This window comes from Thamnophis elegans, chromosome 1, assembly GCF_009769535.1.
Source record: "Thamnophis elegans isolate rThaEle1 chromosome 1, rThaEle1.pri, whole genome shotgun sequence".
NCBI classification, from domain to species: Eukaryota; Metazoa; Chordata; class Lepidosauria; order Squamata; family Colubridae; genus Thamnophis; species Thamnophis elegans.
Window position 1 is genome coordinate 170,384,519 of NC_045541.1, and position 27,707 is coordinate 170,412,225.

The 27,707-nt window shown below is 43.5% G+C and overlaps 1 protein-coding gene across 1 annotated transcript; it reads left to right on the plus strand.

Moving 5' to 3' along the window:
* Nucleotides 1–315: 315 nt before the first annotated feature.
* On the plus strand, nucleotides 316–27,707 carry LOC116506455 (nuclear receptor ROR-beta-like). Its single transcript, XM_032214223.1, is given in 13 exon segments — nucleotides 316–322; nucleotides 787–872; nucleotides 8,718–8,859; nucleotides 10,622–10,894; nucleotides 10,897–11,031; nucleotides 16,792–16,913; nucleotides 17,606–17,669; nucleotides 17,672–17,737; nucleotides 18,647–18,658; nucleotides 18,661–18,753; nucleotides 21,722–21,832; nucleotides 23,345–23,457; nucleotides 27,446–27,707. Coding segments are annotated over 13 exon segments (1,386 nt in total). The 3' UTR covers nucleotides 27,608–27,707.

Sequence of the window (27,707 nt, forward strand, 5' to 3'; positions counted from 1 at the left end):
GGGGCTTCTCTATTGCTGCCCCGGCCCTATGGAATGATCTCCCCGTAGAGGTCCGGACCCTCACTACTCTTCCGGCCTTCCATAAAGCCACTAAGACCTGGCTGTTTCGGCAGGCCTGGGGCTGTTGATCAGCATCCAGCCCCATTTTAAGTGTTTATATGTTGTGTATTTTTTAAATTATTATATTTCTATTTTTAATTTTTAATTCCCTTGTTTGTCTGTAAGCCACCCAGAGTCCCCTGGGAGTGGGCGCCATACAAATACCAATAAACTGGAAACTGGAAACTGCTTTCTTCCCTCTTTCTTCCTGTACACATGTACAGTACGAAATCATACCCAGTGATAAGTTGTCCCCCAAATCCTTTTCTTAAAATGTGTATATTTGAGGAACAGCCCACTCAACTGTGGTATATATGTGGCAACCCCATTATTTTTCCGCCTGAAACCATTCACACAATGTGCGATACCCAAATATCCATATAGTCCTTGCACTTAGGATCATAAGTTGGAACCAGAATTTTTTTATTGCTAAACAAGAAAGTTGTTAAATAAGTCATGCCTGATTTTTATAACCTTTTTTTAAAAAACATAGTTGTGAAGTGAGTAAGTCCAGTGCTGTTGCAACTTCAAGCAATTGCTTGCTAAACAAATAGTTGTAAATTGTTCTGTATGTTCAAGGCAGGTGCAGAAGGTTTTCTTTTGATTTTTTGAGTGTGTTTTAAATGTTAAACATTGATTAATACTGCCAACCAAATTCAGCTTTCCATTCTTCTCTTCCTCCCACAGCACAAATTGAAGTTATCCCTTGTAAGATATGTGGGGACAAATCTTCAGGGATTCACTATGGAGTCATCACCTGTGAAGGATGCAAAGTAAGTTGGAAGGCTGGGAGCACTTTGGGTGAAGGAGCAAACAGCTGATAAATTTGTCAATCTGCTCAGAACAGTACTGTGCTTGACCATTGAGAAATTAAACAGACTAACTTTTGTGAAACTTCCATATCAATATATAGCCCATAGTTAAGCGTCTGTTCTTAAGCACTCTTTAATGATCTCAGAAAGTTACACCGATTGGACCTGGTTACTATTTGAAAGGGAGACCAGCAGAAAATCTCAGGGTTATTGATAGAGAAATGTAAAAAATGCTAGACCACTAATGAATGACCTGTTGGTTTATCTTTTCAGAGATAGTTCATTACCAGATTTTCCAATGCATACAATAATGGCAGAGCTTTGTTCCATGACAACCAGAAGGACAGCATATCTTCCTTCCTTCCTTCCTTCCTTCCTTCCTTCCTTCCTTCCTTCCTTCCTTCCTACCTACCTACCTACCTACCTACCTACCTACCTACCTACCTACCTACATACATACATACATACATACATACCAGAGGTGGGTTTCACATTTTACCACCGGTTCGCTGCGCACTGAAAATGTGAGTGTATGTGCGCACTTGCTTTGCTCGTGCATGCGCCTTCCACACATGCACCCACCTTCCATGCATGCGCTTTGCTCTCATGCGCAGCTTGCATGCATGCACGCAGCTTAGAAAACTTGGCTAAATAGGATGGCATAGCGCCAGGGTGGATGGGCGGGATGGGCCCACTAGCAGGTTGCCATTACTGGTTCCCCCAAACTGGTCCGAACTGGCTGATACCACCACTCATACATACACACACCCAATGGTAGGATTCAAAAAATTTAACAACCGGTTCTCTGCCCTAATGATTCCTTGCAACAGACAATTCACCAAACTGCTTCACCAAGAGCCAAGGTGGGGCAGTGGTTAAATGCAGCACTGCAGGCTACTGCTAGATCAGCAGGTCAGCGGTTCAAATCTCACCGGCTCAGGGTTGACTCAGCCTTCCATCCTTCCGAGGTGGGTAAAATGAGGACCCAGATTGTTGGGGGCAATATGCTGACTCTCTGTAAACCGCTTAGAGAGGCCTGAAAGGCCTATGAAGCGGTATATAAGTCTACTGCTATTGCTATTGCTCCGAAAGTTAACAATTGGTTCTCCCGAAGTGGTGCGAACTGGCTGAATCCCACCACTGACACATACATACATACATACATACATACTTGAAAAGTTCTTAAAAATTCAGAGAGATATCTGTAGCCCATATTGAACTATATAGCACAGGAGTTGGTCACCGAAAATGTTTTACGACATTTTGTTTTATGTCGTGAAATGCTTTGTGATCATTTTTATGTCTCATAAAATGTTTTATGAAATTTTCAATTCCATAAGATTCAAGAGTCTTTGATTTTGGATGCATTCTGTAAATTAGTTCCTTTGAGGTACCTTTGTTGAAAAGGTTTTGCCCTATGACGCGCCATTTTGCCCAGTTAAAGGTTACAGAAATTAGAGTTTTCAGAAGAATGGAACAGAACAGAACAGAATAGCAGAGTTGGAAGGGACCTTGGAGATCTTCTAGTCTAACCCCCTGCTCAGGCAGGAAATCCTATACCATTTCAGACAAATGATTGTCCGATGTCTTCTTAAAAGCCTCCAATGTTGGAGCACTCACAACTTTTGGAGGCAAGAAGAAATGGCAAACTTCTTCCATATTAAAAAAAAATGCCAAGATTATGTCTATTTAGTTAGTTAGTTGAGTCAGTTTGACTCAAGGGAATCCTTACCCTTCCTTTAAACAAATCCAAGAACGTATCTTTGGTTGAAGTCCTAGAAACACTTTCTTTCTGCAAGTTCTGTGTTGAGCATCATTTGACCTGACTCTGCCGAACATGAACAAAATTATGTTGAAAATTCATATAGACGTATTTGGTTATAACTCCTGCCAGTTGGTTTTTGTAGTTAAGCTACCAAACTAGAAACCAGGAGATTGTGAATCCTAGTCCTGCTTTAGGCATGAAAGCCAGTTGAGTGACCTTGGATCAGTCACTCTCTCGTTTTCAGCCCAACCCACCTTGCAGGGCTGTTGTGGTAAGGAAAATAGGAAGAGGAAGGACTATTAGCTATGCTAATATTTATTTATAAATTAATAAAAGTGGGATAAAAATCTAATAAATAAATACTATCAATATGAGGATGATAGCAATTGAAACCTGTATACCTGGAACACCAGATTGGCAAAGGATGATATATTGCAAATATTATAATAGAAATAGATTTACCATTATCTAAAATCTTTTTAGGAGGACTTCATTAATAATTACAAAGCATTTAAAGGTCATTTAGTCTCCAAAATACCATATGCAACACAGTACCCATTTTTGTAACGCATCCCAGGCCCCAAATTGTCCAGATGTTTACATTTTGCTGACCTATTAAGAATAAAATGTCACCTTGAGATGTAACGATTCTGCATTCTAATTTAAATGGATCTGATTTGTTTCTGTTCATAAAAAATATGAACAAAATTGTTTCCTTGGCCAAACCTTTTTATAAAAAGAGAAGCTTTTCTAAAAACTATAACTATTAGAAATAGAAATCTTAACAATGAATGTAGTTGTGGCAAGAACATTGGAAAGATTAAATCTTGGAAAAATCCATAAATGTTTCTTTCTTTGAAGATTATTCAGAAACTTCAATTACATAAAACACTGCTCTTGGCTAGCTCTAGTTATAGGACCCAATGATCCTAGGTTAAAAAGCATAAACAGTTTTGAGTATTTAAGCCTTAAACCACTTAAGTCAGTGGTTAGCAACCCAGCAGACTTGAACGCTGGGCCCTATCCGGTGGTGGGTTTCAAATTTTTTTAGAACCTCTTCTGTAGGTGTGGCCTTGCCAGCCATGTGACTGGGTGGGTGTGGCCAACTTGTAAATGTGGTGAAACTCACTTAACAACACTCTTGCTTAGTAACCAAAATGTTGGCTCAGAAACTCTGGCATTTGAAGCACGCAAGTCTTAAAGCTGTCAAGTTACAAGACCCTAGCACCCCTAACCCTTTAGGGAAAAAAACTCCCAGGGGTGTTCAAACTTGACAGCTTTAAGACTTGTGGACTTCAACTCCGAGAATTCCTCCTCTCGCTCTTCATCTTGATGATGTGCGGACGGGCGAGGGGGAGGGAGCTGGAACTGGCTCTAAACGGCACGGTAGATTTGTGGAACCTCTTCTATAGAAGAGGTTAGAACTGGCAGGAACCCACCCCTGGCCCTATCTAACAAAATGAAATTCAATGTAGAGAAAAGTAAAGTCCTACACTAAGAAAAACCAAACGTACACATATAAACTGGGTGAAACCAGGCTTAATAGCAGTGACTGTGAGAGGGATCTTGGAGTCTTAGTGGACAACCAGCGAAATTTGAGCCAGCAGTTTGCAGCAGCAGCCAAAAAAGCTAATGCAATCCTAAATTGCAGTAAAAGAGGTATAAAATCAAGATCAAGGGAGGTACTAATGCCACTGTATAAAGCCCTAGTAAGACCACACCTGCATCCAGTAGTGCATCCAGTTTTGGTCCCCACACTATAAAAAGATGTTGAGTCTATAAAAGGTGCAGAGAAGAGCAACCAAGATGATTAGGGGACTGGAGGCTAAAACATACGATGAACTATTGCAGGAACTGGGCATGGCTAGTCTAGTGAAGAGAAGGACCAGGGGAGACATGATAGTAGTCTTCTAATATTTGAGAGGCTGCCACAGAGAGGAAGGGGGTCAAGCTATTTTCCAAAGCACCTGAAGGCCAGACAAGGAATAATGGATGGAAACTGATCAATGAGAGATTCAACCTAGAAAGGAGGAACTTTCTGACACTGAGAACAATCAACCAATTGCACAGAATTTGCTTTCAGAAGTTGTGGGAGCTTCATCACTGGAGACTTTCAAGAAGAGACTGGACTGCCATTTGTCAGAAATGGTGTAGGGTCTCCTGCTTGAGCGGGGTGGGGGGGGTTGGACTAAATGACCAATAATGTCATTTATATCTATAAGGTCATTAACTCTGTTAACGTGTTAACTCTGTTAAACCTATGGATAGGAAGAGTGCGGGACTTCAAAGTTATTATAATTTCTTTGAATGACCAACTCCTCACACGATTGGTAAATCATGATGGGTTTTATGCAAGAGTTTCGGAACTTTGGGGATCTTAGATTGAAAATTCACAAGTGATTTTAGGAGAGTTTGATTCCTCCCATGGCATCTTGGAAGAGTCTGGTGAGATTTAGAAATTGTGTAAGATTGGGGGCGGTTTGAGGCAGGGGGCACTCAGGGTCAGAAAGGCCACCACACCTGGTCCAAGGCCAATTTCTCTGCCCTGGTGTTAAGATTTTCTAGAAGAGGCTCTGAGTGCAATTAGCGTGCACTTCAGCTGTTCTAAAGATTTGGGAAACCCTTATTAAGAGAAGCTCATCTAAGCTCCTTTTAGAGATCTTCTACCAACAGAAGTAAAGTCTTTGTTTTTAAAATAGGAGTTTAGCCTCTACAGATGAGTTGTTGTTTTCTTCTGCTGCTCTGTGTGTGAATTAGCAGCAATATTCACATGCCTTTTAATTTTTTTTCCTTACGTTTCATTCTATTTTGCTTATTAATTCACTTATTTCATTTCATTTATTGGTTTCGTATGCCGCCCACTCCCGAAGGACTCCGGGCGGCTTACAATAAAACAGGGAAAGGGGATAAATAAGACAATACAAGACAATACAACAATTTAAAATACGACAACATTTACAGATGAAGTGGGGCTCGTGGCACGACAAAACCGCGGTCCACTAAAGCGCGCCCGATTAAAGCGCGTACCTGACGTCATCAGCAGCGCGACAAATACGACCGCGGAGAAAAAAGGGCGCTTTTAAAAAGCGCTTTTAAAGCAAGCCGATTCACGTTAAGGTAAGGGTTAGGGTTAGGGTTAGGTTAAGGGTTAGGGTTAGGTTTAGGTTTACGCGTTAATTTTAGCTTTACCGCTCACAGCGTGCTTTTTTCGTCGCGCTGTGATGACGTCAGGTACGCGGTTTCATCGAGCGCGCTTTAGTCGACCGCGGTTTTGTGGTGGAACCGTGGGGCTGGATACTTCAACAGCCCCCAGCCTGCCGGAACAGCCAGGACTTAGTAGCTTTACGGAAGGCCGGGAGGGTAGTATTATTCCATTTTTATGCCACCCATCTTCCCTCTAAAATGACTCACATGGTTTTAGGATAGTTGGCTAAGTTTACCCTAGACATATTTGACAGGAAAATAGAATATGGTATCCATCAAATAAATACATTCCCACACAAGGTTGGATAATATTGGTCTGTGCAGGAAAGAAGAAAAAAATCTTGAGGTCTGGGTAGCACTTTTACTGACTAAAAATGACCCTCTGCATACATAACCAAACTATGATGCTTTTATTTATTTATATATTTAGTTTGTCAAAGATGTACAAGATAACAGGCATATGTATAAACATGGACATGAACACAGGAAATGGGTACAAATAAATGGCGACAGTAGGACAGGAACAGCAGGTACGCTGGTGCGCTTACGCACGCCCCATTTACGGACCTCTTAGGACTGAGGTGAGGTCCACGCTAGACAGTTTAAGGTTAAAATTATGGGGGTTTGAGGATGTAACAAGGAAGCCAGGTAGAGCATTCCAGGTGTTGACCACTCTGTTGCTGAAGTCGTATTTTCTGCAATCGAGTTTGGAGCGGTTTACCTTGAGTTTGTATCGATTGTTTGCCCGCGTGTTATTATGGTTAAAGCTGAAGTAGTCATTGACAGGTAGGACGTTGTAGCAGACAATTTGTGTACTACGCTTAGGTAAGACCGTAGGCAGCGTAGTTCCAGGTTGTCTTAAGCCCAAAATTTCAAGCCTGGTAGCATAAGGGATTCTATTGTGAGAAGAGGAGTGAAGGACTCTTCTCATGAAATACCTCTGGACCCGCTCAACCGTATTAATGTCTGAAATACAGTGTGGATTCCAGACCCATGAGCTGTATTCGAGAATTGGTCTGGCAAAAGTTTTGTATGCTCTAGTTTGCAGTGCGATGTTACCGGAGAAGAAGCTTCGCAAGATTAGGTTAACAACTCTTAATGCTTTTTTGGGGGGGCAATGCTGTTACAGTGAGCTCTGGCACTTAGATCGTTTGAGATGAGTACTCCTAGGTCTTTGACTGTATGAATTTTCCTTTTCCTTCACTTCTTCTTTCCTTCTCCTTCACTCCCCAACCCTTTGTTTACCGAGAGCCGAGGTGGCGCAGTGGTTAGAGTGCAGCACTGCAGGCTACTTCAGCTGACTGCAGTTCTGCAGTTCGGCTGTTCAGATCTCACCGGCTCAAGGTTGACTCAGCCTTCCATCCTTCCGAGGTGGGTAAAATGAGGACCCGAATTGTTGTTGGGGGCAATAGGCTGACTCTATAAACCGCTTAGAGAGGGCTTTCAGCCCTATGAAGCGGTATATAAGTCTAACTGCTATTGCTATTGCTATTGTTTAAATCCTCCATCAGTCTAGTCATTCTGTGTATCTAATGAAACGAGCTTCAGCTCACAAAAGCTTATGCTTCTTAATAAAATGTGTTACAGTAGGATCATGGGGCGGGAAGGGACCTTGGAGGTCTTCTAGCCCACCCTTGAGGCAGGAGCCTTATACCATCCCAGTCAAATGGTTGCCTGGTCTATTTTTAAAAAACCTCCAAGGAACCCACAACTCTGAGAGGCAAGCCATTCCGTTGATTAACTGTTCTCACTGCCAGAGGGAAGTTGGAAAAGGTGCTATCAGACTCCTTCTAATCTCTTTTTTTAACTTTTTAATTTTTTTAATTCAAAAAGTTAAAATAAAAACTCCAAAAAAAAAAGATTTTTGTTTCTGACAAAACCAAAAGAAAAATCAACAAGACATTGAAAAATAGGTGTTAAGAAAAAGGACGCAAACCTATCCATATATTATCTCCCCTAGCTGAATACTGTATTCAGACTCCCTAATCTGCACAACGCTTACCTTGCAGAGTAGGAAAGGATGAGAAGATCTGGCTCGAGTTACCCATAGGCTCTGCCTCTGCATGGAAAACTTGATCCTGGATCCTCCCATTGACTGTCCAGCTCTGAGAAACAGATTAACAGAGTTGGAAGTGACTTTGGAGATCTAGTTCAACCCTCTGCTCAGGCAGGAAGCCCTATGCCAGTGATGGTTAACCTTTTCTGTACCGAGTGCCCAAAGCATGCGTGCGTGCCCCTGAACCCCCAAAATGCAATGCGTGCGTGGGCTCCGTGCATGTGTTCCATGCATGCATCTGTGTCACTCGCCTTTGCCCCCTGCACATGCACCCACAGCCCCCCACATGCCCCCCCCTGGGCATGCACATGCAGGCCCCCTTCACGTGCCCTGCCCCTCCACATGCAGAGACCCAGCAAGCAGCTGGCTGGCGGGAGGCACACACGCATGCACGGTGGAGCTGAATTAGGGCGACAGCTCGTGTGCCCACAGAGAAGGCGCTGCGTGCCACCTGGGGTAGGCGTGCCATAGGTTCGCCATCACGGCCCTACACCACTTCAGACAAATGGTTGTCCAATCTCTTCTTCAAAACTTCCAGTGTTGGAGCATCCACAACTTCTGGAGGCAAGCTGTTCCACTGATTAATTGTTTTGAATTGCTCAAGCTCTTGTTCCTCTTTTAATTCATGAGACAATGCCCAGTGAAGCGGTGCATTTGAAGCTCCTTTGGAATGGGTGGTTGTTGTGGCATAGCCATAGTTGCCACCCAGCCGTTTTCCGTAATATGCCACCCCCCAGGTTCTTGCAAATCTAAGCGTTGATTATTCCTCCTTTTTCTGCAGGGTTTTTTCCGCCGAAGCCAACAGAATAATGCCACTTACTCTTGCTCACGGCAGAGGAACTGCCTGATCGACAGGACCAACCGAAATCGGTGTCAGCACTGCCGACTGCAGAAGTGCCTGGCCCTGGGCATGTCCCGTGATGGTGAGTTCTGGATTTAGCCTGGAAGATGAAAACTGGTGAGCCAGTGGGGGAATGGCATCAGAATGGTTCAGGGCGGGAGTGAAATCCAGGAGGTTCTGACAGGTTCTGGAGAACCAGTAGTAGAAATTTTGAGTAGTTTGGATAACTGGCAAATGCCACCTCTGGCTGGCCCCAGAGTGGGGAGGGAATGGGGATTTTGCAGTATCCTTCCCCTGCCACACCCACCAAGCCACGCCCACCAAGCCACGCCCACCAAGCCACACCCACAGAACCATTAGTAAAAAAAATTGAATTTCACCACTAGTTCAGGGTTATAAAACAAGAGAATCCTGGAGGCAGGAAACAGGATCCCAAACATGGATGCAGGAAGCCACAAGTTCCCCCATAAAACGTGTCAGACATAAGCTAATCTAGGATTTCAAGTGGCCATTCTGGTCTGAAATGGCACAGGGTCACCTGCATGAACAGTGGGTTGGACTAGAAGACCTCCAAGGTCCCTCCCACCTCTGTTAATCAGAAAGAGATCCTGGAGAGTTTAGGCAGCAAAAGAAGGAAGTTCTAATTTTTCTGTACTGCAGTGCCACCCCTGGCCAAAAGGAAACATTGGAGTTGCACATTCATCATGTGCCAGTAGAGGTAGTTCTCAACGTATGACAGTTGAGCCCAAAATTTCTGTTGTTAAGTGAGATGGTTGTTGAATGAGTTTTGCCCCCGTTTTATAACCTAAAGTATTGCAGTTGTTAAGTTAGTAACATGGTTGTTAAGTGAATCTGGCTTCCTCATTGACCTGGCTTGTCAGAAGGTCGCAAAAGATATGACCCTGGGACACTGCAACCGTCATAAATATGAGCCAGTTGCCAAGGATCTGAATTTTGATCACGTGACCACAGGGATCCTGCAGCGATCGTAAGTGTGAAAAATGGTCGTCACTTTTTTCAGTACTGCTGTAACTTTGAACGGTCACTAAATAAATTGTTGTAAATCGAGGACTACCAGTAGGCCTTGATTTACGAACATAATGGAGCCTACTCATTATGGTCTTAAGTTGTGATGGTCATAAAAAAGGTCTCCCACAGGACCAACCTATTTTTATGACCTCTTTTGCGGTTGTCATTAAACAAGTGCTAAGACGTCACCCAAACCATTGTGGTGCGTCACCTTTGAGGTTTGCCATCACTATTCTAGCTCTTTAGGAGAGCTCAACAGTCTTCATCCGTGGTGGCACAGTGATTAGATTGCTGTATTGCAGCTAATTTTGCCTACTGCCAGCAGTTCGATTCTCACCAGCTCAAGATTGACTCAGCCTTCCATCCTTCCAAGGTCGATAAAATGCAGACCCAGAATGTTGGGGATAATATGCTGACTCTGTAAACCGCTTAGAGCAGTGATTCTCAACCTTGGCGACTTTAAGTCCTGTGAACTTCAACTCCCAGAATCCCCCAGCCAGCTGGGGAATAGTAATTAGACTTATATACCGCTTCACAGTGCTTTACAGCCCTCTAAGCGGTTTATAGAGTCGGCCTCTTGCCCCCAACAACCTGTGTCCTCATTTTGGAAAGATGGAAGACTGAGTCAACCTTGACGCTGGTAAGATTCGAATGGCCAAATTGCAGGCAGCCGGCAGTTAGCAGAAATAGCCTGCAGTACTGCATTCTAGCCACTGCGCCACTGTGGCTCCCTAAAACGGTATATAAGTCTTAAGCGCTACTGCTATCCTCACGCTTTGGTTTTGCTTTCTTGCTTTGCCCTAATCGGCTTGCAGCAGTAAAGTTTGGCCGCATGTCGAAGAAGCAGCGGGACAGCCTCTATGCCGAGGTCCAGAAGCACCAACAAAGCCAAGAACAAAGCGCGGGGACCAAGGAGGACCCAGAGACCTTGTCGAGGGTCTACACCACCAGCGTGAGCAGCGGACTCTCTGACCTGGATGACATCTCCATGTTGTCGGACAGCTTCCTCTTTGATTTTCCCCTGAGCCCCGACGGGAACAGCAGCTACTACAACCTGGATCTCCTGACCTCAGCCCAGCCGTCGCCCGACCCAGCATTGACATCAGTGACACCAAATTCATTAAACAGGAGTCCATCTACGAGCTCATGTTGGAACCTAGTCTCTTTCCTCATGGCCCTCTTGAAAGCAGCGCGTTGACTTCGGACATTTCAGTGATGGAAATGGGTTAGTATAATACTTTCTCTGCTTGCGGCAGCCAAATCTCTTCCAGCACGTAGGGGGAGAGACAAAGGCCACTGCTAGCCATTATAAAGGCTGCCAGCGTTATCCATGCTGTATCAGCACCTGTTGCCTTCTCTCTCTCTCTCTCCCTCTCTCTCTCTCTCTCTCCCTCTCTCTCTCTCTCTCTCTCTCTCCGTTCATTCATGCTTCTAGTCCTGATTGTTTCTTTGACCCTTTAACAATTTTAAAAGAGTTAAGCTATCTGCAGCACAAGTACTGGAAATAATCCAAAACCCACGGATTAATTGTTCTAACTGTCAGGAAAAGACTCCAGAGCTATCTCTGACTATAGCAATAACAATAGGACTTAGACTTATATACCACTTCACTGTGCTTTTACAGCCCTCTCTAAGCAGTTTATAGAGTCAGCCTATTTGCCCCCAACAATCTGGGTCATCATTTTACCCACCACGGAAGGATGGAAGGCTGAGTCAACCTTGAGCTGGTGAGATTTGAACTGCTGAACTGCAGCTAGCAGTCAGCTGAAGTAGCCTGCAGTACTGCACTCTAACCACTGCGCCACCTTGGCTCATATTTGCTAGAAGTCAGTAGTCCAAATTCCTTGCACTTTGAGGTGGGAAATATCTAAAAGCCATTGTCTATGCTATCAAATGGAGCAAACATTTAAAAAAAAAACCCACAGTGTCAGGCCTGCCTCCATTCAAAACCCCAAAAAAGGAAAACCCTCAACTCCATTGAGATAGAAAAAGAGGTACTTTTACTGAATTTGAAATGACGGCAGCGGAAGCAAGGCAAGATCTGATACAACAGGTGCGAAAGTTACAGATTGAAAGTTTCCCCAAGTCCCTCCACCCAGGGCCCAGTGCTGAAGGTCCAACCAACGTCCAGTATAATGTTGTGTGAAGCTCATCTTCAGGTATATCACCCATCTGGAGTCCTAGGATGGTTGGCCTTGACAGGGTGTAAACAACTCCATTCAGCAGCGCAATAGTTCTTGAGAACAAACCTCCCTTTCGATTCACATGGGACTTTGCCACACCAGCTCACTTCCCCAACCAAAATGCCATGCCCCCCCCTCTACATTACTATGGCAGCCGAGAGCAAGCTTGCTGCAGAGTAAAACCCCATGCTGGAGATCCGGCTGACACACAGAATACACTATATTGCCAGAAGTATTCGCTCACCCATCCAAATAATCAGAATCAGGTGTTCCAATCACTTCCATGGCCACAGGTGTATAAAATCAAGTACCTAGGCATGCAGACTGTTTGTACAAACATTGGTGAAAGAATGGGTCGCTCTCAGGAGCTCAGTGAATTCCAGCGTGGAACTGTGGTAGGATGCCACCTGTGCAACAAATCCAGTCGTGAAATTTCCTCGCTCCTAAATATTCCAGTCAACTGTCAGCTGTATTATAAGAACGTGGAAGTGTTTGGGAACGACAGCAATTCATCCACGAAGTGGTAGGCCTCGTAAACGCGTCCAACATCAGTGTGTGACCTCATAAATGCGCTTCTGGGAGAATGGTCAAAAATTCCCATAAATAAACTCCTGAACCTTGTGGACAGCCTTCCCAGAAGAGTTGAAGCTGTTATAGCTGCAAAGGGTGGACCGATGTCATATTGAACCCTACGGATTAGGAATGGGATGTCACTTAAGTAAGTTCATAAGCGAGTAAAGGCAGGTGAGCGAATACCTTTGGCAATATAGTGTATTTCCTAAGCCCATGATGGCTTGCATGGCCAGAGGTGGCACATAGAGCCCTCTCTGTGGGTATGTGCACCATCACCCCAGCAGCCAGCTGGTTGTCAGTTTCTCTGCCACTCTGTGCCCAAAAGGTTTGCCATCACATGCCCTAAGCTAACGACGTTGCATCATTAACCTGCTCACTAAGGCCAGATCACCAAAGAATTAAATATAATCTCTGAACTGTCCCTTTCAGACTGATTGCGTATGCATTGAACTGGTTGCAAGTAGTTTACTCGAGTGTAACAAGCAATTACAGGAAGCCCCCAATGTGTCTGACCATAATTAGCCATAAGTGAACCTGGAATTGCAGTCAAAATCATGGCAATTGTTAAGCAGGTCACCACGTGACCACGCTCCGATTTTATGACTCTTGTGGCAGTTGCAAAGCAAGACACTCTCATAAGCAACAAATGTGGTGGTTTCTTAAGAGAACATTGTGCTCACTAAACAAACCCATTGTACTCAGTGGGTGTTTTTTTGCCAGAAAGTAGAAGTAAATACTGGAAATCAGCAAAGCCTGCCAAAAAATCGCAGTCAAATGACTGCAACACTGCAACTGACCATACAGAAGAGCTAGTTGCCAAGCACCTGAAATGCAATCGTATGACCATTGGGGAGAAGAGGGGGCTGTTGGAACTCGGGAAGCAAGTCATAGGTAGCTCTGGTGAAGTCCGTTGTAACTTCAAATAGTCTCTAAGCAGCCGGTCGTTAAGCAAGGAGTACCAATACACACAACAGGGACAGAGTTGGTGAGTGCAACTGCATGCATGTTCCTGCAGCATTTACAAGGAGATGTGGTCTGGCCTGAGAGAGTGATTATCAAAACCCCAAAATAGAGCATGGTAATTATAGTTCCCCAATAGTTCAAAAGTCCAGTTGTCCAGAAGATTGATCAGCTGGTCCAGGGTGAAATTGTTGAGGATGCAAAAGGAATAACAAATGCAGGAACAACAGAGTCGAGGTTGGTGCAGTGAAGGTTCTTACAGTGAAGATGCCAACTGCCAGTGGGTGTTGTAATATCTAACACCTAGATGAGATGGGCAGCATACAAGTCCAAAAGGAAGGAAGGAAGGAGGGAAGGAAGGGAGGGAGGGAGGGAAGGGAAGGGAATATATGATAGAATAGGAATTGAATTGAATTGAATTGAATGCTTTATTGGCCAAGTGTGATTGGCCACACAAGGAATTTGTCTTTGGTGCAGATGTTCTCAGTGTACATAAAATAAAAGATTCATCATGAATCATAAGATACAACACTTAAATGATAGTCATAGGGTAAAAATAAGCAATTAAATTATCCTAGGAAACAATCAATATAAATTGTAAAGATACAAGCAACAAAGTTACAGTCATACAGTCATAAGTGGGAAGAAATGGGTGATAGGAAGGATGAGAAGATTAATAGTAATAGTAATGCAGACTTGGTGAATAGTTTGATAATGTTGAGGGAATTATTTGTTTAGCAGAGTGATGGCATTCGGGAAAAAAACTGTCCTTGTGTCTAGTTGGTCTGGCGTTCAGTGCTCTGGAGGAGAGAGAGAAAGAAAGAAAGAGAAAGAAAAAAGGAAGGAAGGAAGGAAGGTGGCATGTATATCAGCCTTGGAGATAGGCAAAGTGAAGAAACAGATAAGGTGGGGTTCCAGAATGTGACTTCATTGTTGTATCTTAAGTTGCTCTCTTTCCCATCTTATACCGAACAGCAATCAAGTAGAGTTATTTTTAACTTTCTCTCTCGCACTCCATTCTGTCTCTGGACTGGGTGATCTCTTCTGCAAATCCCTCCTTAATGGCTTTCCTTAAAGTCAGCTCTAAATCCTTTAAAGTTGGTCTTTTGGCTAAGCTCTTCAGAGTTTCCAATGTGCCCTCCAGCTGGGTGATCTTTCAGAACAGAGTTTGAAAAACCTTGGCAGTTTGAAGATGTGTGGACTGGCTGGGAAATTCAGGGAGTTGAAGTCCACACATCGTCAAGTTGCCAAGGTTGAGAAACCTCTTTCTCCTACCTACTGCAATTGATCTCCTACCAGATCTTCTGGATCAAGCCTCACTACCTCTGAACCAGAGGAGGCCGATGCAGCATCCCCAAAAGATGGCCAATGCCTGATTTGGAAGAAATGCCTTCGGAGCAGAGATCTTGAATTTAATTCCTGAGATCTTCCACCAGTTATACCTGATGGGAAAGACACTTGCGAAACATCCTGAAGATGCAGTTAATCAGAATAGATAATGCTAAATAACTGACATGATGTTCTCCTTGACTTCTGCTTAAATCCATTTATCTTTGGTGTTTAACATCAGCTCATCTTTTTATTGCAGTATCTGATTGCAGTAAGGTTCAATATTTAGGCAAGAAAGACGAAATGCACAGGTACAGTATAGGTGGTACCTTGCTCAATAGTAGTAACTGTGAGAGGGATCTTGGAATCCTAGTGGACAACCATTTAAATATAAGCCAGCCATGTGCAGCAGCTGCCAAAAAAGCCAACACATTTCTAGGCTACATAAAACAGAGGGGATAGAATCAAGATCACGTGAAGTGTTAATACCATTTTATAACGCCTTGGTAAGGCCACACTTGGAATACTGCATTCAGTTCTGGTCGCCACGATGTAGAAAAGATGTGGAGACTCTAGAAAGAGTGCAGAGAAGAGCAACCAAAATGATTAGGGAACTGGAGGCTAAAACATATGAGAACGGTTGCAGGAACTGGGTATGTCTAGTTTAATGAAAAGAAGGACTAGGGAAGACATGATAGCAGTATTCCAATATCTCAGGGGTTGCCACAAAGAAGAGGGAGACAAGCTATTCTCCAAAGCATCTGAGGGTAGGACAAGAAGCAATGGGTGGAAACTAATCAAGGAGAGAAGCAACTTAGTAATAAGGAGAAATTTCCTGACAGTTAGAACAATTAGTCAATGGAACAACTTGCCTCCAGAAGTTGTGAATGTTCCAACACTGGAAGTCTTTAAGAAGATGTTGGATAGCCATTTGTCTGAAGTAGTGTAGAGTTACCTGCCTAAGCAGGAGGTTGGACTAGAAGACCTCCAAGGTGCCTTCCAACTCTATTATTCTACATTATTCTACAGTATCTAAGCATACTCAGTTACTCAGTCATGTAACTGTAAGCAATTATCATGCAGTAATTAGTGGGATCATTCCTGCTTCCATCCCCTACCCCTTCCTTCTCTGTCTTCCCCACATTCGATACTTGGCATGTAGAGGTGCCAGATATTTTGTGCTTCTGAGTTTATGACATGACATAATCGGGATGGGTTATGCTGGATAGATGTTGGAGTTTAAACCTAGTAAAATGTTGCTTTCTGACTCATAATGGTTAGATACTGTAATCAAAAGATGAGCTCAAAATGGCAAACATATCCAACACATCTTCCTATTTCCCCACAACAACAACCCTGTGAGATGGGTTGGGCTGAGAGAGATTGACTGGCCCAAAGACACCCAGCTGGCTTTCATAGGTAAGGCGAGTCTTGATTTCATGGTCTTTCGGCTTTCTAGCCTGGTGCCTTAACCACTAGACCAAACTGGCTTTATATTCATATTTTTTAATTTATGTTCAGTTCCAGGATATTTCTTTTGGATTGGTTGAGATACTCATCTAAATCTATTCATAAAAGAATCCCAAAACAATGAATGAGTCAATAGGAATCAGTGAATCAATCAATGCAAAGAATCAATTAATGGAGATTGCAGATTAACAGAGTTGGAAGGGACCTTGTAGGTCATCTAGTCCAACCCTCCGCCCAAACAGAGACCCTATACCATATCTGAGAAATGCACTCCAATCTCTTCTTGAAAGTCTCAAGTTATCACATGACCTCGGGACACTGCAAAACAAGGAGGTTGATTTTTCTCAAACAACAGTCTTAACAGTATGGTGCTTTACGTATGATCCTTGTGAGACAGTCAGCTGCCAAATAATTTTCTAATTTGGCAACAAAGCACAATGCTTAAAAGTCTTTGCATGTTGTATTGCCAGAGCGCCTAGCCCAGAATGTGGTGAAGTCGCACCTTGAGACATTGCAGTACACCAGTGAGGAGCTGCAGCGGTTTGCCTGGGCGCTCTACTCTCAGGAGGAGATAAGGACCATGCAGAACACAGTAAGTATCTCCTGCAAGATTAGGTTAAGGATCCCTTTGTGGAATTCACAAAGAATTAATCAGAGCTACTAGTGCAGGGGTGGGAAACTATATGGTTGGAGAAGAAGATACGACAACATCTTGATTTGAAACCCGAAATATTTTTGCTGAGGTTTTTACCAGAAACTTATAGTAAAGAAAATGGATATTTGATTATCCCTGTAATAACAGCAGCTAGGATTGTATTTGCACAACACTGGAAAAGTGAAGCGATTCCTATGGATTAGGAAAATATTAGAATGTGCAGAAATGAATAGGTTAACACTTGCAATTAAAGAGAAGGAACAAACGGAATATTATATCATATGGGAACTATTCTACCGATGGTTAGAGAACAAATATGAAAGTTAGAAATGAAAGTAGATTAGTGAAATATAGCAAATATATTAATAGAGTTAAATAAGTCAAGAAGAAGATTGTTATAGTATCAGATATGTTATGTATATCGGTATAAGTCATGAGCAGAAAATATGACTATGATTGTAAATTCTAAGTGTTATTGCACAAAATATTTGTATCCAGACAACACACTGGTTTAATGGGAGATGGATTGTTTGTATTAAATTATATATATTATAAAATTATATTGTGTATCATCAAGCATTCAACATTGTTCATGTTAATGGACATTTCTCCCATCTGTGGCTCTGCAGAACTGTGAGGTGATGTGGCAAGAATGTGCCGTCCAGATCTCCAATGCTATCCAGTACATTGTGGAGTTGCCAAGCGCATTGATGGCTTCATGGAGCTGTGCCAGAATGACCAAATCATTCTTCTCAAAGCAGGTAAGGGTATCGGGGTATGTTTGTTTAGATCACGGTTTCCCAACCTTGGCAACTTTTAAGATGCATGGACTTCCAGCTCCCAGAATGGCCAAGATTGGAAACCCTGGTTGGATTTTGGGGTTAGGGATTGTTTAGATCAGGCTTTCCCAACCTTAAGATGCCTGGACTTCCTAACCCTGGCAATGTTGGCTGGATTCTAGGAGTTGGAAGACGACATGTCTTAAAGTTGCCAAAGTTGGAAACCCTGATTTGGATGTTCTTCAAGAAATGAAAGAAACGGGGGATAGAGTGTCAACGGGCATTTTGTGGGGCATATAAGAAAAAAAAAAAGGCAAGATGGGATTATGCTCATATGAGTGAAATCCTAATCTTTGTGGAGGAGGGAAAACACTTGTAGAAGGAAGCTTCCGTTCTGTTTCTTCTCCAAGGACACATATGAGTGGACAAGTCAATGCAACCTTGATAGACAGTTTTGATAAAACCTCGGGAGCATCTCATTACTGGGTAGGCAGTGGGGGGATTCAAATTGTCAAGGAAAGGGAGCAGAAATGGGAGTTGGAGACACCTTTGCCCCATGCTACTTACTGCTGAAATTTACTACTTCATCACTTGAAGTAGCTAATAGTCTAAGATACCGCTAACCTCCTCCTTCTCCTTTTCCTCCCCCCCCCCCCCCCTCTTTTTTTGGCTTTATCTTCTGCTCCATCCACTCCTTTCCTCTGGCTTCAATTTTTCACCATTTCACATTTTTAATTACATGTACCATTATTATAATTATAACACGGAATTGTACATGTGGACTTCTTTTTCTCTACTTCCCCCACCCTTCCTTTTTCCTTATTGTTCTTCTTGCTATTTTGGAAATATCCATCCTTCCGCCCTCCCTCTCCCCCTCCCTCCCTTCCTCAGGTTGTCTAGAGATCTCCTCATCCGAATGACACGGGCCTTCAACCCATTGAATACCACCGTACTTTTTGCAGGAAAATATGGCGGGATGCCGATGTTTAAGTCACTCGGTAAGAGAGCCGGGGGGGGGGGGGTTTGGTTCTGAAGATGCAAATGAGACATTCTGATTTGATTGGTGGCCATCTTTGTACAGTCATGTATTGCGATCCTAACCTCTTTCTGGCTAAAATGAGAGGAATTAGATTTACCATCAGAAGGGTGGAAATTTGAGGGAGGGAAAGAGAAATTCATGAAACAGCTGATATATTCATCATGTTTATACTAATCTGCTGGGTAATTACAGTATATATAATGTATTGGCTGTGCTCACACACCACAGGATGTCCGCAGGAGGCGGAAAACAGCCAAAATGGGCAGCTGTGCAATTGAAACCCATCTGTGTTATGTGTTTTGTGTGATGCACAAATAGCCTTGATTGTACAGTTGTGGCTACCATATTGATCAGTGGTGAAAATTCAATTTTTTTTACTACCAGTTCCGTGGGCATGGCTTGGTGGGGAGTGGCAGGGGGAAGCATACTGCAAAATCTCCATTCCTCCCCACTCCAGGGGAAGGATACTGCAAAATACCCATTACCACCCTACTCTGGGGCCAGCCAGAGGTGGTATTTGCTGATTCTCCAAACTACTCAAAATTTCCGCTACCAGTTCTCCAGAACCTGTCAGGACCTGCTGAATTTCACCCCTGATATTGATGTTTTTGACTCCCTCTCCCTGCAGACACCCAAATGAAAGACCCAGCCATTGGATTAGCAGAACAGGTTAATCTTGGCTAGGTTAACCTTTTAGTTTTTGCATGGTTTAGCACTTTGTGCAAACCTTAACTTGTTAACCTTTATGGTTTTATTCAGTAATCAGGATATAGTAAGTATTCTATGAATGAGCACCTTTCCTAACTTTCTGATTGCTTCTATGTGTGCTCTTTCTCACTGTATGTGTGTGCGTGCATGTTTGAGTACATACAATAATGTATTCATAGAATTGGAATAATAGCATTGGAAAGCAACTGGAATAGAAGCAACTATTTCTTTCAAGCATTGGAAGAAATGTTGCAACATTTGGGTTTTTTTTTTTTAATTAAAAGAACAGGTGGATAAATTAGACCACCAGAAAATTATGCATGGAGGCAAGTGCAGAGGGAAATAAAATTATGGATTGAGAAAATAAATGGGAAAGGTTTTCCTCCCCTTCTCAAGACAATAAAACCCACTGGACTCGGTTCCACCACAAAACCACGAAGCCCTTATCCGCGCCGACCTAAGTGCGGAGGCAAATCTGTGCCGTCCGAAGCGCTAAGAAAAAACACGACCCTACTGCGATGACAAAACCGCGGAGGGCAAATCCGCGCCTTCCGAAGCCTAACCCTAACCTAACCCTAAACCTAACCCTAAAGCAAACCCCTAAGCCTAATCCTAACCCTTACCTTAATTTAAATCGGCCGCGCTGTTTTTAAAGCGCCCTTCTGTCGCCGCGCTATTGTCATGGTGGTGATGACACGCGGTAATAACGTCGCGGCTTTAGCGACGCGGTTTTATCACGCTATTTTGACGAGCGCGGTTATGTCGTGCCACGCTGGACTCATTTAATGAAGGTGAAATATTGGGAGATCCAGGATAAGAAAAGACCTCCCCCTTTTGCAATTGTGTAGACAGAACAGAACAGAACAGAATAGAATAACAGAGTTGCAAGGCACCTTGGAGGTCTTCTAGTCCCACTCCCTGCTCATATACTATTCAGAGAAATGAGTGTCCAATCTTTTCCTAAAAACTTCCCATATTGGAGTACCCACAACGTCTGGAGGCAAGTCGCTCCACTGATTACCAGTGATTGTTTAACCCTCAGGAAATTTCTCCTTAGTTCTAGGTTGCTTCTTTCCTTGATTAGTTTCCACCCATTGCTTCTTGTCCCACCCTCAGGTGCTTAGCGGAATAGCTTGACTCCCTTTTCTTTGTGGCAGCCCCTGAGATATTGGAACACAATGCCTTTAGAAGTTTTGGAATTTTCTAACTAAAGCTATATTGATAGTCCCTCATTAGTTTTGAAACAGGCATTGGCTACCTGCATGGAGAATCAGTCTGTCAGTTGGTTATAACTATAGCTCCATTGTGAGAAAAACCAGTGATTAAAATAAATAAACCTGAAAAAAGTTAACTATATACTAGCGCAGTCTTTTAACATACCGTATATACTCAAGTATAGGCCGACCCGAATATAAGCCGAGGCACCTAATTTTACCACAAAAAACTGGAAAAGTTATTGACTCGAGTATAAGCCTAGGGTGGAAATGCAGCAGCTACCGGTAAATTTCAAAAATAAAATAGATACCAATAATGTTTTTGAATATTTATTTCAAAGAAGAAACAGTAAACTAGCGGTGTATTCAATGAAATACTTCACTCACCTCATGATGCTGATGTCCGCTGTGATGATGATGTCCCGGGCAGCCGCGGGAGCGATGTCCCGCCTCCTATGACACACGGCACAGTGATTCCTATCATTGGATCACTGTACCAGAGGAGGGTGGGACATCGCTATGTGGCTGCTTGCCATAACAAGGAGGAGGTGGGACATCGTTGCAGAGCGGCAGGAGGGGGAGGAAGGGGAATCGTAAGACAGCCCTGCATTACATTAGAACGTGAGGAGGGGGGATGGTGCGGTGCGCGCTGCGCGGCAAACTGACACAGAGGGAGGGGAACTCACAGGGGCACTGGGCCATTCACGAGTGTCACCCAGCGGCATGGCCCCGCCCTTTTTCTCCTCCATTTCGGGCAAATTTTTCACTGACTCGAGTATAAGCCGAGGCGGCTTTTTTCAGCCCAAAAAGTGGGCTGAAAAACTAGGCTTATACTCGAGTATATACAGTAATATTAAAGTGCTATATGGAAAGATACTTCTCTAGGCTTTAAAACAATTGCAGTGCTGCAGAACTATTAGGTGTTAGCGCATGCATTGATTTGAAAATATGAAATTATCCGACGTCATGTTCAAATCCCAGCTAACTGGCGCCTTGTTCTCTTAGGCTGTGATGACTTGATCAGCTCCATCTTTGAGCTGGGGAAGAATCTTTGCCGACTGCAGCTGTCCGATGAAGAAGTAGCACTCTTCACTGCTGTTGTCCTGTTCACACCAGGTATGTGATCAAAAGGGGAAGGGGGAGAAACACTGGATTAACACTTGTCATTATCCAAAATGAATCGATAGCTGGTTATCCAGCGGCATCGACATTTTATTCCTCTTAGCCAGTGATGACAGCTGTTTCCCACTGCAGAGTTTACAGAGTTAACACCTGGCTGAGTCAGGATTGTCTGTTCTCCAGGTACGTAGCTTGGACTTTACATGTTTGGAACTAATTCTCATTAGTTCCCATCCTTTGGCCAGTAGACAAACAACATTAGAAAACCAGTTATCGGCCATTCCTTGTGTAGAATTATAGTTGCAAACATAGAAAATTGCCTTCTGAATCCATGTTGAATAAAGTTGCTTCCCTTGACTAGAAGTGACTCTTGAGGATCTCAGGCACTGAGGATGCGCTACCATAAATCCTTTGCACATGGATATTGTCAAGCATTGCTCCAAGGAATAGTTGTTCTTGGTACCAGTGGTGGAGTTTGCAGCAAAGAAAGATTTGTATCTTTCAAAATTTATTATTTTTCTCTCCCACACCCCTCACTTTTGGTCTGGAGTTTCTCAGAATGCTTGGACTCTGCTTTTACAGATAGTTCTGAGCAAATAGTTCTAAATTGCTCCTTGGGGATAAATTTAAAGAACATCCTCTCCCCCCAGATCCAGCCACTGTTCACCTGCTTCGCTCCAGCACCAGTCTTAGATGGTCATTGGTTGTCACAGTTTTGTGGCAGCCATCTTTGGCTGCCTCTTCTTCTTGCCGTGGCTGAGAGGGAAAGTGAACCCCGGGGTTCCAGGAGAGCTGAGACTCTCCTCGACCTCACAGGGTGCCCCTCTTTGCTTCACCACCCCTCCAGAGTGGCTTTGGTCCCTCACGGAGCCCACAAACGGGAAGGATTCAGCACGGGATGGAGCTCTGTCCTCCTGCATCTGAAAAAGTCTGTGACGTCAACCAAAGGTCCCAGCAAACAAAGATTTAATTAGGATGAAATACAACACAGAGTTTATTGGACTTGTCTGGTAGACCATTTCCACCAGATCCTTCAAGATTTCTTGGAATCAACCATTGTAATTCTAGTTCAAGTGAAGGGCATCAGGTTGGGTAACATTTCTTGGGGGACGGTTAATATGTGCTCTGTCTTATTAACGTCCTGTGCAACATGTGCTCACATGTGTACACTTATTCTCTCTCACAAACATATTCACAGTCTGGGCTTAAACGTTAAATGTTGGTTTTAATTACGTTTTCTTTTTCTGAACAAGCCACAATAGTTGGGTTTCCACGTCGCCACAAGCCATAAATCAGTTTTACCAGTTAAACTGGATTACAGCTAGGTCTAAAATAAACAAATAATATTATGCCTTAATGCCATTTGTGCACCTTGTGAACCTCATCTCATACACATCCATGCTTTCTACAGAATATTTGTTACAATCGAAAATAACAGAAAGCAGTTTTTTTCCCCCCTGCAATTTTGCAATTCTAAAAAAAACACCAACATGTGCTGTCCTTTTTCAGATCGGCCTTGGCTCTCTGAGTCCAAAAAGGTACAAAAACTCCAGGATAAATTCTACATGGCTCTCCAGCACGAGATTCAAAAGAAAAATGCCAATGAAGATAGGCTTTCCAAGGTAAATACAACATTCCAAAGAATTAAATGGGAAGGAAGCAGACCAGGAGTGGGCTTCAAAAATTTTAGCAAGGGGTTCTCTGCCCGGTTGCTGGGTGGGCGAGGTGGGCGTGGCCTAGTTGGCCTCCTGCACCATGGCGGGGGAGGGCGTTTTTGACCTCCCCAGGCTCCAGAGGCTTTCTTTGAGCCTCCGGGAGGGCGAAAATGGCCTCCCCAAGCTCCGGAGGCCCTCTGGAGGCCAGAAATGGGCCTGTTTCCGGCCTTCCCAAACTTCCGCTACACCCATTTTTCACCCTCCCTGAGCCTCTATGAGCACTTATGTGCATCCAAAGCGGGCCGCGTGGGGACTCCTGGGAGGGGCTGGGTGGGATTTGGGGGTTTTCCAACCCACGCAGAATCTTAGCTAGAGGTTCTCCCGAATCCTTGCAACCCCCCCAGCAGCCCACCCCCTGAGGCAGACTAATACACAAGAGAAACTTATTGATACACACTAGGGCTAATTCCAAGATTTCCAAACACTCAATAGCTATTGATAAGAAAGTTAATTAAACGTAGGGAGCTCAAAACAATCCTGTTGGGTTTGAATAGGCCAAATGTTGGCCTAGTTTTGAGCCCAGGGAAACGAGGGATAGATGGAATGGATGGGGTATCCTTGGAGGGAGACAGGGGTGTCAAAAAAGTCAAGATGGTGGCCACAACCATCAGAATCAGAACCTTGTCTCTTTTTACGTGAGGTGATATTACATGGCTTGATTGCATGGTTTTCCTCCCTCAGCTCGGCTTTTTCACCTCCCTTGAGGGGATGATATTGTGAACTGGCATAAAAAGAGAATGCCATCTCTTTAATTAACCCATTAAAGGCTGGGGTGTTTCCTTAGTCCTTTTTTAGCATGCAAATAGAAAGGGCTTACTGCTAATCCGTGAGATGGCCCTCAAAAGACAAATTTAATAGAGCCTGCCCATTATGATCACAAGTGGTGATGCCATTACGCGATAAGGCCTCAATTAATAACCTCCACCCCCTCCTCTCCCTAATGTGGCTGTTAAATAAATATGTGGAGGTTTAAGCAGAGCGCAGAGTGAGGGAGGCCCTTGGAGACTGCGTTAAGGCAACAAAATGGAGCAATTCATCCTTTGGTTATGCAACGGCCTCATGGAAGCGACGCCATTTTGGCCCACCCACAAGAAATTGCGGGTGCACTGAAAATGATGGTCACTTCCAGGAGGCAGCCACATATCCTAGGGCAGTGGTTCCCAAACTTGGCAACTTTAAGACTTGTGGACTTCAACTCCCAGATTCTCCAGCCAGCAGAGCTTAAAGTTGCCAAGTTGGGAACCACTGTCCTAGGGAGACATGGCCTGACCTCCTTCCCCAACATGAGGTCTTGGAATTCTTCAAAAGATAAGCATACAATGGCTGACAGGGGAGTAGGCCCAAGGCCTGTGCAGTCCTGAGACGCAGATGGGGTGAAGAGAGCATTGCAACATCTCTGCATTCGGTCATAAGGGAGAATGCCTGGAGAGCGCTGCAGGGACATAACTTTGAAACGGGGTTGTAAATAGCTTGGAGGAAGAGTTCATTATAATAGTTGTGACTCGTGACCCATCGTATCTCAGGGATTACTGCACAAATAGTCCTCGATTTACGGAACAATCACAGCTGGGATCAGAATTTCTTTTTAAAAAAAAAATCTTTATTGGTTATACATTTTTTAAATAAGACATACAAATACAGCTTTAAACATACAAACCCTCCCCCACCCTCCCGGTTACAGTCATTCACAGCCCAACATTTTTTTCCTTCCTCATTGTTTAGTCTCTAACCAGCATCTTCTCGTTACAAAATTCAGGGATCTATTACAATACCCACGTTCACTTTTAGTTCCCATTGTTAACAACTGCTATTTAACTTTCCCAGTTTTAAGTCCCTGCTGTTCTCTTTGTCGCCCACATATCCCATAGGTTCCAGCTAAGATAATGTTCCGTTTCTCCTTTGTCCCTCAGCCAACCCGTCATTCTGTCCATTTCTGCACACTCATAAATCTTTTTAATTATGGCATCTTCCGATGGTATAGTAGTAGATTTCCAAAATTGAGCATAGGTTATTCTTGCGGCCACAATTATATGTAGGCTCAAATGCCATATAGATTTACTCATGTTTTCTGGTTTTATGCTTAGTAAAAAAAGTCTCGGGTTTCCATTCCATACTTGCCCCGGTAACCTTTTTTAGCCAGTTTTGTGGGATCAGAATTTCTATTGCTAAATAAAGTGGTTGATAAGTAAATCGTGCCCGATTTACAATCTTCTTTGCCACAGTTGTTAAGCGAATCCCTGCATTTGTTAAGTAAATCACATGGTTGTTAAGGAAATCCAACATCCTCTACTGACTATTTGTCAGAACCTGATGCGGAGGTTACAGATGGCCCAATTTGGCACAGTAATTGTCCTAAATCCATGCTGGTTGCCCAGTGCCCAAATTTTTGACCATGTGATCGTGGGGATGATACAATGGTTTTAACTGCAAGGACTGGTTGTTAGTCACTTTTGCAGTGTCATTGTAACTTACTTCAGTCATTACAAATACAATACAATGCAATACAATAGCAGAGTTGGAAGGGACCTTAGAAGTCTTCTAGTCCAACCCCCTGCCTAGGTAAGAAACCCTATACCGTTTCAGACAGATGGCTATCCAATATCTTCTTAAAGACTTGCAATGTTGGGGCATTCACAACTTCTGGAGACAAGCTGTTCCACTGATAAATTGTTCTAACTGTCAGGAAATTTCTCCTCAGTTCTAAATTGCTTCTTTCCTTGATTAATTTCCACCCATTGCTTCTTATTCTACCCTCAGGCGCCCTGGAGAATAGTTTGACTCCCTCTTCTTTGTGGCAACCCCTGAGATATTGGAACACAGCTATCATGTCTCCCCTAGTCCTTCTTTTCATTAAACTAGACATACCCAGTTCCTGCAACCGTTCTTCATATGTTTTAGCCTCCAGTCCCCTAATCATCTTTGTTGCTCTTCTCTGCACTCTTTCCAGAATCTCCACATCTTTTCTACATTGTGGCGACCAGAACTGAATGCAGTATTCTAAGTGTGGCCTTACCAAGGCATTATAAAGTGGTATTAACATTCATGTGATCTTGATTCTATCCCTCTATTTATGCAGCCTAGAACTGTGTTGGCTTTTTTGGCAGCTACTGCACACTGCTGGCTCATAGTTAAACGGTTGTCCACTAGGACTCCAAGATTCCTTTCACAGTTACTACTACTGAGCAAGGTCCCACCTATACTGTACCTGTGCATTTTGTTTTTCTTGCCTAAATGTAGAACCTTACTCTTTTCACCATTGAATTTCATTTTATTAGATAGTGCCCAATGTTCAAGTTTGTCAAGATCCTTCTGTATCTTGAGTCTATCTTCTGAAGTGTTGGCTATTCCTGCCAACTTGGTGTCATCTGCAAATTTGATGAGTTCTCCATTTATTCCCTCATCCAAATCATTGATGAAATGTTGAAGAGTACTGGGCCTAAAACAGAGCCTTGGGGTCCTCCACTGCATACTTCCTTCCATGTAGATGCAGTTCCATTGAGGACTACACGTTGAATGCAGTTGGTCAGCCAGTTACGAATGGTTGTAAGTTGAGGACTACCTGTATTTTTTCTTTCTTTCTTTTCTTCTTCTTCTTCTTCTTTCTTTTCTTTATATGCAGCCATATACATTCAGTCTCCTCCCCCCTCTATTTCTTCATAATTGGTAGATCTCACTTTGAGCCCTGCTATTTAACCCCAAGTTTTTCCCAACGGTATTCTGAATTTCAGCGAGAACTTGATGGAGTTTCATGAGATTAAGGGAGGGAAAACATTCAAAAACAGCCACATTTCTATCGCGTAGCTTTGCTTCTCAATCAGGAGTTCCAGATTGTGTTCTTCTTCAATTAACAGTCTCCAAGGTCCCTGCTGTAACCCTCTCCTTTTCCATCCCACAGATGGTTGCCAAGCTCCCCTTGATGAAGACAATCTGCAGCCTTCACTTAGATAAGCTGGAGCTGTTCCGCCTTGTCCATCCAGAGACGGCCAAAAATTTCCCTCCTCTCTACAAAGAAGTCTTCAATTCGGAGCTCCATTACAGCAACCCTCAGGAGAACTAAAGCAGAATTTGCAGAGCAAAACTTTTGTGGCTTCTGGAATGGGAAAAGCAGAATTGACCCTGTGGGGGACCCTTATTTTAAATCAAGGATCAACCACAAG